This window comes from Nematolebias whitei, chromosome 21, assembly GCF_014905685.2.
Source record: "Nematolebias whitei isolate Nwh7 chromosome 21, NemWhi1, whole genome shotgun sequence".
In the NCBI taxonomy this organism is placed as follows: Eukaryota; Metazoa; Chordata; class Actinopteri; order Cyprinodontiformes; family Rivulidae; genus Nematolebias; species Nematolebias whitei.
In genome coordinates, this window is record NC_056518.1 from 24,634,661 (window position 1) to 24,646,596 (window position 11,936).

Here is an 11,936-nt window from a genome sequence, read left to right on the forward strand (position 1 = left end):
TTTTTTTGATCACTTATGTACAGTTATGTGCATCGTTATCCTGGTTAAGATGGGATTTTAAGAACATTCTGTCTTGAAATGTTTAATTAATGCTTTAAAAATAAGGTATTAATGAGGTTGTAAACAGTTTATAAAGTATTAATTAGTATTTATGTCATAAGAAACTACATGGAAACAGACTTACTTTTTGGAAAGATTTAATGTCCTTTTTAACTAATTTTGCAAAACCTGCTTAATAAGGGGTGATTATATGTTTACAAATTGATTAACAACTGCATTATTAACTGTTTATAAGCCATTTATAAGGGTATGTTTATTGTAAAGTAGTGACGATACAGTCATAGACACATTTTCAGAATGATGGAATTGTAAATGGCCATGTGTACAGCAACACTGGTTCATTCCTCAAGTTTAGCTGCCTTTTGTGCTTAAATATTTCGTTCACTCCTACCCTAACAGATAAAAACTGCTCTTAAACTCAGATTATAATTATTAAATAGCTTAGAGAATGGAGTATTGTACTTGTTGTTCAAAGTATTCAGAAAGAGAGACACTAGAAACTCAACTCTTGAATGTTTGACTTGTTTTTAATCCTGTCACTAGGAAGCCAGGAGGAGAAGTTGAGGATGAGAGGTCTGGTCGGCTGCTACGCCCTGTTCCAGTACCTTACAGTGAGCATCCAGGCGGCTTCGGCTGTCTACAGCCAGGCGAGGGAGCAGATGGAGGAACTGCACCACAAGCTAACACCTGAAAGGCAGCTGAATGAGACTGTTAAACCTGGCAACATCGACGCGAGCCCCTCTGCAGCTGGTTCGAGCCACACAAACAGGAGTCACGTCCATCAGTTGTCCTCTGAGCGTGAGGCTTTATCGTTGCAGCAGGTGGTGCTGCTGAGGTTCCACAACAGCACCAGAGTGTTTCCTCTGGCCACCCTGAGACAGATGCTCACCTCTGCCCTCGCCGCCTGGCCCAACAGCGCCCTCCTGTGGAGCATTTATGTTCAGGTCTGCTCCTGATCCTCACAGGGTTCAAATAAAATCAGCCATTCACGAGTGACTGAATGAGTTGTGGATTACGGACATGTGGTCTGCGTTTCAGGTGGAGAACCGTTACCATAGCGCCGGCCGGGCTCGGCGTTTTTTTCATGCTGTAACCAGAGACAGCAGCAGCGTTATACCCCGTCTGTTCGCTATTGTTGCTGAACAACAGAGGAAGCAGCTGGTGGACGCTGCTCAGAGGTAAAAAGCACAAGTAATAACATCAATTAGCTGCTTAAGACAAGAAAAACATAACCAGATGTCAACAATTTACCTCTTTATTTACTCCTTTTTATTTTGAGTGTTAAGGTTGTTTTAAGGGGAGTTTTGTGCAACAGTTTAGTCCAAATAACGCAAGTATTTTCCACGTTATTTTTAGATCTTGCTGCTTTGATAAGCCCTTGCCTGTACTGCCAGAAAACGGCCTCAGTAACCGAATCCGAGGTCTGTTCGAGAGCGCCATAGCAACAGAGACGGGCGCTCACTGTTCTTTACTGTGGAGGATGTACATCTACTTCCTGGTGAGATGCTAAGTCCATCAAAAATATCCTCTGGTTACTCTGGTGGCTTTTATGGAGGGACGTTAACCAAACTTTTTTTTTTTTTTTTAATAAATAAAGTGTGTTTTTGTTTCTTATTCATGTGCTTTTTCATAGTTGACAAAAATCCCCATTTTTTACTCAAACTTATGCAGTGACATATTTATAAATGTGGATTTATGTACTGTTTTGTGAATTTGTAGGTGTCTGAAGGTAAAGTGGATAAAGCAAGAGGGATCTTCTATAAGGCCTTGCAGAACATCCCCTGGGCCAAGGTGAGACTCCCTCATTAAAGTTGTATTGCCCCAGCAGCAGAGGATCTTTAATTTTTAAATTCCCCCTTTTTTTCCTGTGTGTTTATGTGTCAATGTAAACTTGGCCTGTGTACGTGCTCATGTGCGGATCAGGGTTTGTACATGGATGCGGCGAAGCTGTTTCCTGAGCATCTGCAGGAGTTCGTGGACCTGATGACGGAGAAAGAGCTTCGACTGAGACTGCCTTTAGAGGAGCTGGATATACTGCTAGAAGACTGAACGCCTAATTTAAGAACTTGAGCTTGCTGTGCTTGCAACAAGCCAAGCTAAGAGATCACTGTGCACATAAAGCTTCGAGATGAACGGTGAAGTTGCAGTGATCTACAAATCACTGTTATTTGTACATATTGTACTGAACTGATTTGATGATCCGGTGTTTTAATGCTTAATTTTGTCAATAAAATGTACACATATAAACATTTATGGTTTGAGTGCTGCAGGCTCTCTGTATCCCCAACTACATACATTTATAGAATCCTCTGACAAATCAATCAGTCTTTACAAATATTACATAGATTACACAAAACCACAGTTACATCATCACATAATTATCAACTTTATTGTTTTGCTCTGTCCTGTTTTGCCACTAGATGTCACTGACTCGAAGCTGTGAATGAACTACTAATGAAATGGTTCAGAACTGGTTCATTTCTTCATATGCACATCATCATGCCAGATCATAAATGAATGACCCATTCTTGCAAAATAAAGTCAGAATGAGTACACACTGCAGTGCAGAACAAAAGTGACGCTTGCTGTGCGGTTTTTGTAAAAAAAATAGTCTATAAAGACACTTTTTTCTAGAGTTTCTGTTAACTAAATTAGTATATGATTTTCCTAATCTACCTTTTAATCAAAGTTTTATAACATGTAATAATAATCCTTAGTCTTACAACCTTAATATTTTACTTTGAAAGTTATATTTTTCCTCTGTGCCTGGAAATCCCTTTGTATAATGTTTGTCATTCTCAAGCTTAGACCCTCACTTTTTTTTTTTAAATATAGGGCTGTAATTCTTGATGAGATCACCCAGGTCCAATAATAATAAAATAAATAAGTAAATGGAATATAGCATTATACTGCCTTTTGATTTAATGTTTAGTTAATCAACTTTCTATTATGAAATAATTAAATAGTGAAATTATATATATATATATATATATATATATATATATATATATATAAATCAGCTGATGATTATGCCCTATTCTATAATTGATTTTATTATTAAATCTCTTAACTTCAACAACTCTATTGTAAAACCAGTGACAGTGATCACGCTTTATGCTCTGTTATTTAAATAAATTACTTTTTTCTTGTTTATTTTCAATGTAATTATTATTTTCGTACTGGCGCACCTGTAGATCACCTGTGCGTTGTCACCTGCCCTTTCACACCCTCAACATGGAACGTTGACGCTCCCTCTCTGTCCTCATTGCCGCGCCGTGGTTTGGCGCATTGCAGATTCACTCGAGCCAATCAGCGGCCTCGAGACAATGGAGGAACATTGCGGGTCTGCTCTATCCAATCAGAACACGCCTTTTAAAAACTTAGCTAAAAAAAAAAAAACCCTACACACCTCTGTTGGTTAGAATATAGAACGTATCCTTCCGCCCTCATAAAACTGCACGTAACACAAACTAGTCCGTCACACTCAGTGTGGTCGTGTATGCATTGTGGCCACTTACGATCAAACAAACGGCTTAAAATAATAAATACTGGTTTTTTTTTTTTTTTATCATAATCGCTATAACACAAGGCTTTATCTCTTTGCTTATGTTTTAACAAGCACACTTAATACGATCTCATTTAAAATTGCATACTAGGTTTTGTGCATAGTATTACAATATACTGTACAGAATTCAAGTGTGAGTATTTGATGCAAATTTATGGTTTCTCTATAATAACATTCTTATTTATTTACAAGTCACTTGTACTAACAGTATCCAGCTGAATTAGATTATACTGTATTTTATATCTATTTGTATTTAAATACTTTACTGAATTGTAATTCAGTTTAAATTGAACCTGTTTGCTTCTGGGAGGACTTTCAGGGTGAATTAGAACGATAGAAATCAACTTAAGTGTTCAGCATGTGTAATTGCATGTCTTCTTGATGTAATATTTATTAAAAAATGAATGTAAAACAATAATGGTCCTGCATTTCCTTTAAATGCATTATAATTTTGCATTTAGTATCTCATTTCTGACCAAGTGTTAAACAGAGAAGTAAAGTTATTTTTATTTGACAAATAAACTTCTGACACATTAAACAATCTGAAGGGCTCTTATGTCACCGTTAGAAACCAGCATGTGTTTAACATATTATCAGCCTAAGAGGGACTTTGTCAATTTATAATATTTAATAAATCAAATAAATTCAGAATACTTTAATACTAAAGTAATCGACTGTAGAGAATCGACTGCCCCACGCAGTGCGGATGGATACAGTGAGCAGTGGGGCGGTAGTTCGCCTCTCTTACCCGCCTTCAGCGCGCTCTGTTCAGTGGCAACCGTCCATTTCCTTTCTGCTGTATTGCGGGCAGGCTAGTCGTTCCAGCTCACACAAACATGGTGAGTATCTTTATGTGCAGGTATTGTATCAAAATTATGTTGTCGCGACTGACAGCCAAACTGAGAGTTTTAAGTTTGCTCTGGAGGACCGTTTTAGGAACCAAATCGGTACCTCCATTGACCGCAGAATTGACAGCAGAAGCGGGCGGGCTGAATTCAAATCCGCTCAGTTTGCGGGCAAACTGCGGGACGTTGCGGAGCGCTAACCGTCGCGTTGCGGATGACAGGCTCCTGGTTGTGGGGTTACAACTGCGTGTGGTTAATGCGGTAAAATCTCGCCTTTCTGCAGGAAGTTGTGTCTGTTCCGCTGTTAGCTTCCCGGCTAACATACACCCTGAATGAATGGTTCACCAGAACAGTTTTTTTTTTTTTTTTTTTAAGATGTAGCGATAGTTGGCTTCAGGAATGCTGTATATATATATAACTGTATCTTAAGCTAAAAAAAAAAAAAGCTTAAATGTTCATTTAAAAAACATTTTTGTCTGTGAAGTCTTTATCGCAGTTGGTCAAAGTCTCCGTCATGTACCGGAAAATGCTGTAATAGTTAATGGATACCATGGCGTACAATAACAAGGCTCGTAAACCTTCACCTTAACTGCAATAAATATAATCTTAACAAGTCAAGAAGTTACTATCAGGCTGGGTTTGATAGACCAGTGGAAATGTTTGGGGTTGCCACTCCCTGCGAGACTTTACTCAAGTCTGGTTTGATTTAATCAGCTCCTTAACAAAGAATAATAGGTGTTTATCGTCTTTCTGTGGCTATTAATCCACAATAAATAGACTAAGGATCCATCCTACACAAAGCACATCATGTCTTTGTTATAAATTACCTGGCTTTGAATTTGTTTAGCATGATCCTTAATGTTTTCCGTTCATCTAACATTGAGAAATCATCTCTATTGTGTCATAATGTTACTAATAATTGAGTAATCTTTAATCCAAATGGAATGTTTGACTTTATAACAGCCAGAGTTGTTATAATTTACCTTTTATGCCGAATCAGGTGGTAAATGATATGCCTATGTAATCTAAATTAGAAACTTCTTGTATTTAACTCCACTGTAAAGGTGTTAACCAGAAATTTAATTTGCGTTTTTGCAAGCAGGATGCGTTGTCTTTCAGGGATTCATTTGCATTTGTTTAAAGCTGAAAGACTTGTCAGCCAAGCTGTAAGAATTATCAGTCAAGTTTTGGGATTTGTACACGCTCCATTCTTGGTTTGCGCTATCTGCTTCAACATGATGATTTTTTTTGGTTGAAGGTTATCTTGAAATCATTATGGACCAGTTTTTTTAGAAGGGTTGGCAACCTAATAACATCACCAGGCCACTCGCAGATCTTTGCTGTCCATCGTATCTGCTGTGACCATGTCTCATCTGCACTGCCTTGTTGTACCAAGTTGATTTTTCACCTATTAATTAATTCAAATGGATTTCTGTGCTGTAATGTCACTAGTTCAGTCGAGCCAAGCTCACCAAATGAGAAGAAGCTAAAAGATTTGGGAACCACTTTTAATTCCCAGTAGGAGTGAGGTCTGTTAAATGTGATGGGTTGTGAGGTTTAACTTTATTTTTTCAACAGTTTTACCTGGTGAGCAGATCAAAATTAATTTATAGTCAAAATGCACAACAAAGTTGGCTGTTTTCTGTAAACCTGCATTAAAACTTAAGGGGGGAAAAGTTCTGTGTAATTATGTTGCATAAACAATCTGGAATAAAAAAATGTCACTACTTGTTAAACAATGTCAAGACTGTTTTGGGCTTGTCTTATCTGAACATCTGCTTGGAATGTGCGCTCATGCTTTTTGACTGAGATGGTTTTTGTGATTACACCGGTTAGTTATTTTTCCCTGTGAGGGTTAAGTGGCTAACTTTAAATCAACAATATTTGGCCTTTTCGTGAACTTCAGCAGTAATTGGTTTCTCGCTCACTGACGCTAGAACTGTCTGAGGGTTTCCATCCATTTGATGTGACCCATGATGCTGTGTAGGAGGTAGGACGACTGGAGACCCGATCCTCTCCAGGAGCTGCAACTGTAGATGTGAGCTGACAGGCTGCAGATTAGCACATATATGTACTCATGCAGAACCTCTGTGACCCCCCCCCCCCCCCCCCCCTCCCCGGTCTGGACACTGTTACTTTCACACATTTCAAATTAATTTCCTGACATGACTGCCTACCTCCCAGCCTGACCTCCTGCCTTCTGCACACACAGAAAATGCTTTTCATCTATTGAGCTACTGCAGGAGGTGGACACTTCATCATTTAATGCGCCGTTCAGTCTCGACAGTAGGTGTCCACTTAGTGATATGGAAGGACAGACGGGGATCTCAGTGTCAGGTGCAGAGGAGGAGGAACTGGTCGTGGGAGAAAGACTGTCAGGGTTTTTAAGAGACTGGTGGATAGATGAGCGATCGTGGCAATGTCAACAGAAGGACCATCTGTTCCATCGACTTGTCATCCATCTCATGGATGAGACGCGTCAGGTCGGTCCAATCTGCTGGGACTCTTGAGAACCCCTGTCATCTTGAAAGACAAGTCTGGCAATTATCCAGTCACCTCGTCCATTTAACAATCTGCAGAGCTTCTCGACTCAATTTTTATTTATTTGTTTTTAATCTCTATAATTGTGACTATTCAGATTAAACGTGATTCTATTCTGCATTCTATTTTTTTTGGTAATTCTTGTCAATCGAGTAAGACTTGGAAGATGTCTGGCCAATATTTTTATCATCCCTTCCCGCCCACGGTAACCCACAATGGTTGTCCTTCCTGCCATTGTTCCCATCTCATGCTGCCCAACAAACTGGCCATGTACCCGGCAGAGGATGACATGGTGAGCCTGTCGACGGTCTATGACCTGTTGGATGATCAGGAGCATTACTTCTGGGAGCTGATCCAGCAGCAGGAAAGAAACTACAGAGCCTTCCTGCAGTTTTTGATGGACACCTCGTCCAGTCGCATGGACAACCTGGTCCGAGAGATGCAAGACCTGAGGAACTGCCTGCAACAAACCAAAACAGAGCTGGCAGAAGTTAAGAAACTGGGTGTACAGAACGGCAAACAAGCAGAATGTCTGGCTGAAGGCTTGGTCATGGTCCGTGGAGCACTGGATGGGCTCAGCTTGAAAACAGGAGCAGGTGGTGGTTTTGTTGGAAGAGGTCTGGATCTAAAGCAGGGCAGAGGAGCAGGAGCGCTGAAGCTAGATGGAAGAGGAGTTGGAGGCAGAGTGGCCAAAAAAACGGAACCAAAGGCTTTAAAACTGGTGGCAGACCTCACAGATATCCACTTTGAAGATTTTAAGGTTGTACACAAATAACAAAAGAATCTCAAGGTTTAGTTCGCCTCGTTTGTGGTTGAACAGTGTTAAAGTAGATAAACTGTTGTCACCACGTTCTTAACATGTCTTAAAGTATGCTTTCAAATATCAAATTAAACGAGACTAAAGGAAACTGAACCCTCAGTTTTGTTGGAACATTAAACTTGATATGGTTTGAAAGTATTTATCTTTTGTCCATTTGTGTTTAGGCCGACCAACTAACAGAAGAGCAGATTGCTGGTAAGTTGATAAAAATGTAACAACTTTAGTCTGTTTTCCTGTCGGTGTTTTTGTTTTGTCTTGTTCACCCCGTGTTTGTGTTGCAGAGTTCAAGGAGGCCTTCTCCCTGTTCGATAAAGATGGAGATGGTACCATTACCACCAAGGAGCTGGGCACAGTCATGAGGTCGCTGGGTCAGAACCCAACTGAAGCTGAACTCCAGGACATGATAAATGAGGTGGATGCTGATGGTAGGATACAGCTCGTAGAAATGGGGATAGATTGGTTTAATTTGAACAAACATTCACCTTTTGGAATTGCCTCCTCAAGGCAACGGGACCATTGACTTCCCTGAGTTCCTGACAATGATGGCGAGGAAGATGAAGGACACGGACAGCGAGGAGGAGATCAGGGAGGCATTCAGAGTCTTTGATAAGGTATGTTTGAATGATGTGATGGTTTAAAAAAAAAAAAAAAAAATCAAATACTTTTGTCAGCTGTAACGGCCTTGTGGCATCTTGGTTGATTGTAACGCATAAAATAGAACAGTAAAGCAGTTCATGTAGGAATGTACTCGCCATCTGTAGCAACGCCTACTTTTTAGGAAGGTGACCGCAGTGTTCCCCATGTCTTCTTGTTTGAGGGGGAGGTGTATTTATTAATTTATTATAAACTCGCCTGATGCTCGTGTTTTGGTCAGGACGGTAACGGATACATCAGCGCGGCTGAGCTGCGTCACGTAATGACAAACCTGGGGGAGAAACTGACAGATGAAGAAGTAGACGAAATGATCAGAGAAGCTGACATAGACGGAGATGGACAAGTTAACTATGAAGGTACCTGAAATCTGCCTCCAGAGACGCCACATTAGTACAAATCTAAACATATACAGCTAGTTATACCAAAACTAGGAACAAATCAAATTGTTTGAGTTTTTTATAAATTTGTAAGCACTTCTGATTTATTTTTTTTCTTCCCCCTTACAGAGTTTGTTCAGATGATGACCGCCAAATGAACTGAGCTCACACTGAATCAGTCAAATGTTTCACTTACCTCTTATTGCAAAAATCTACATTTATTCATGCTGTTCTGTATAGACAATTTAAACTGAATGTTGGAAAACTGAAAATTTGTCCATATTAACAAGCTCAAAAAAGGTAAAAGACAAAAAGAAGAGAGGAAAAAAAAAGAATTAATCTGCATGTTCTGGCTTGTATCCCCTCTCCTCCCCCATCGGTGCAGAGCTGCCCAATCAGATCTCAACTTGTTAGACGAGCAGCGTCTGCGCAGACGGCTGATTTGGCCACTGCTCCTCTGGTTCCACCTGCCTGAAGTCATGATGTGAATATTTGGGCCGGTCAACAGCCTTTGAGTTTGTGTTCCGTTTATTCCCCCCCCCCCCCACTTCCTTATGCATGCAACGTTAACGAGTTTTTGTTAAGATCCCGGTGACGAAAGGCTTTCTCTTTTTTTTTTTTTCTTTTTTTTTTTTGACCGTTTTGAAGAGGGTGGCCCAGTGCGACGGCGGGAGGGAGCAAACCAGTGGGATGTTCGCTCACCAAAACAAAGTCGGCGATGACTGATATTTTTATTAAAAACGGAATAAAGAGCTGATTTTAGATTGTGTTTTTTGGCATGTCAGGTTAATCACTTTAATCCTTTGTGTGTTTACCTTTTTTGAGGGCGAAGAGCCCCTTTGGCAGCAGTTACGTCTTAGACAACTGGTCGGTTCTGGTGGGCTTTAAAGGTGATTATATACAGGTACAGTTTCTGAGGCAATATCCGTATCAAACCCACACACATACCAGTATGCGTATTAATTTAAACTTTGACAGACGATTTAAAAAAAAAAAAAAAAAACTTAAATCCTGTCCAGTATATTGCCTCAAAGGCTGTGCATGTATGACTCTACGGGGGTGTGAGGTTCAGTTTAAGGGAGGATGGGGTCGGACCTTTGCAGCATTTCTACCTTGTGTTTGTGTGAGTTTGCCTGTGCGCGTGTGGATGCAGCAAGGCCCGGCCCGGTCCAGTTCAGTTGATCTGCATTCCAAGTTGTACATGCTAGTCTTTACATTTTGTTTTTCCAATAAAATGTCATGAACTAAGCTGATTTTTGTTTTCTCTTTGTGGGGAGGGGTTGATGACGTGTGTGTATAAGCCTGTTCAATGCTTAATTAAGAAAAAAACCTGAAGATGTACGGTTTCAGAAACTCAACAAACTCTAGATGTGATTGTGCAATTAATCCATCTGTTTTCTGGGGGAGTTTGTGAGGAACCCTCCAGATCGCCAAGAATGTCTGCGGATGAGACGTTGCTAGGCAACAGAAGCCTGGTCGGGATGGTTGGAGGAGAAATGGGCAGCAGAAAACCGTGGGTGTTTTGACAGTTTTAGACTCTGAAAGGGAAGGGCTGGAGATCCAGTGCTTTAACTTAAACCCCCCTGCCTGAAATAAACGATTCACGAGTGATTCTGTATATTTGTACTTCATGAGAAAAGATCTGAGACCAGAACCAGGACAGGATGAGGGCGAGGATGGAGTGTGGGAGGTGTCAGGATGCATCTCGCACTCAGTTATGTAACAGTCTGAAGTGTGTTCATATAGATTATCTATGTCAGAAATTTTTCTTAAACTAGAGTTGGAAAAGATATTTAGGACCAACAAAATATTTTTATTTTTTCTGAATTTACAGGGGATTTATTACAAAGCTCCGGAAGGGAAAAAAAATAATTTACATTAATTTAACTGAAAATGTGATATTCCAATGTAAAAGGAGGGTATAGATGGAAAAAAAGTCAAGTTATTTAGAAATGCAGAGGTTTAAGCATTAAAGAGTGAATCTATGTGATGCACCTTTTTTAATGAATTGCCTCTTGAAGCTTTACTTCAAAAAGGGTCAAATGCAAAACTTGGTACCAAGGCAAGGAGCCAAGTTAAAGTCAGCTGATTAAAAGAGGTGTTAAGTTTCAATCCTTTCTCTTAAAGGCTGGGTTTAATATTTTTTTAAACAATATGGTCAAAAAATAATTTTCCTTTTAGGTGAAACAAAAGCATTTTGTCCTAAAAACACTTTGGCACAAAATGCTGTGAGAACTGGAAGTTTTATTCCTGTCAGTAAAACCAGTTTGAGTCCTGGTGCTGACCAGAGATATATTACCTGTGAAAGGATACCTGAGCACCCAGCAGAGACCTCTGTACAGGTGGGGGCTCCAGTCCGAAACCTGTCGGAGCCATAAACCTCCAGAACAAAGGTTGACACCTGACCAGTGACACATCTGAGAGCGTAACCCACACCGCCGGCCCCGAGGGTCACGGCCCACAGGAAATACCACACAGGTTCACCTCACCTTCAGAGGACTTAAAATATCAGTTTATTTTTTAATGTTCTGGTTTCAGTCATGATTTACAGCAACAAAGACTGATCAAACTGAACCCGGCCATCCTGTCATTCCTCCCACAGCATCGCTGTCCAGACAATAGATTTATAATTTACTCAAAGAATAAACGCACGAGGAGCAATCAAATATACAACTGCGACTCCTTTTCATAACCTGTTAACAAAACAAACAAAAAAAAAAGATGCAAAGAAACATTTGGATGCGTTTACACAGAAAATTTGATTTAAAGAAAAGTATGCAACAAGATTTCTTCCACTCGTCACAAACGTTCCAGTTAATATGCAATTACAGAGTTGTGGACTTGCTCAATCCACTCAGATTATTTCAATACTGAAGAAAGTTAAGTTTATTAAGACAAAAACAGGCTGCAGGTACTCACTCTAATGGGCACAAAGCCCAATGACAGAAATCATTTTCATATAGATGGTCATTAAAAATATGTAAACGGCTGCAAACTACTATGTGCTCATTTACCTGACAATGTTTTCAGTAGAGTGGTTTGAGATTTAGAAGTCAGACAATTTTGATGCAATG

The 11,936-nt window shown here is 39.9% G+C and overlaps 1 protein-coding gene across 1 annotated transcript; it reads left to right on the forward strand.

Moving 5' to 3' along the window:
• Nucleotides 1–4,370: 4,370 nt before the first annotated feature.
• On the forward strand, nucleotides 4,371–9,619 carry LOC119427283 (calmodulin-1). The gene is made up of 6 exons (XM_037694862.1): nucleotides 4,371–4,464; nucleotides 7,996–8,026; nucleotides 8,113–8,256; nucleotides 8,336–8,442; nucleotides 8,706–8,841; nucleotides 8,992–9,619. Exons 1-6 carry the CDS (start codon nucleotides 4,462–4,464, stop codon nucleotides 9,018–9,020), a joined length of 450 nt encoding a protein of 149 aa, XP_037550790.1. The 5' UTR covers nucleotides 4,371–4,461; the 3' UTR covers nucleotides 9,021–9,619.
• Nucleotides 9,620–11,936: the final 2,317 nt, after the last annotated feature.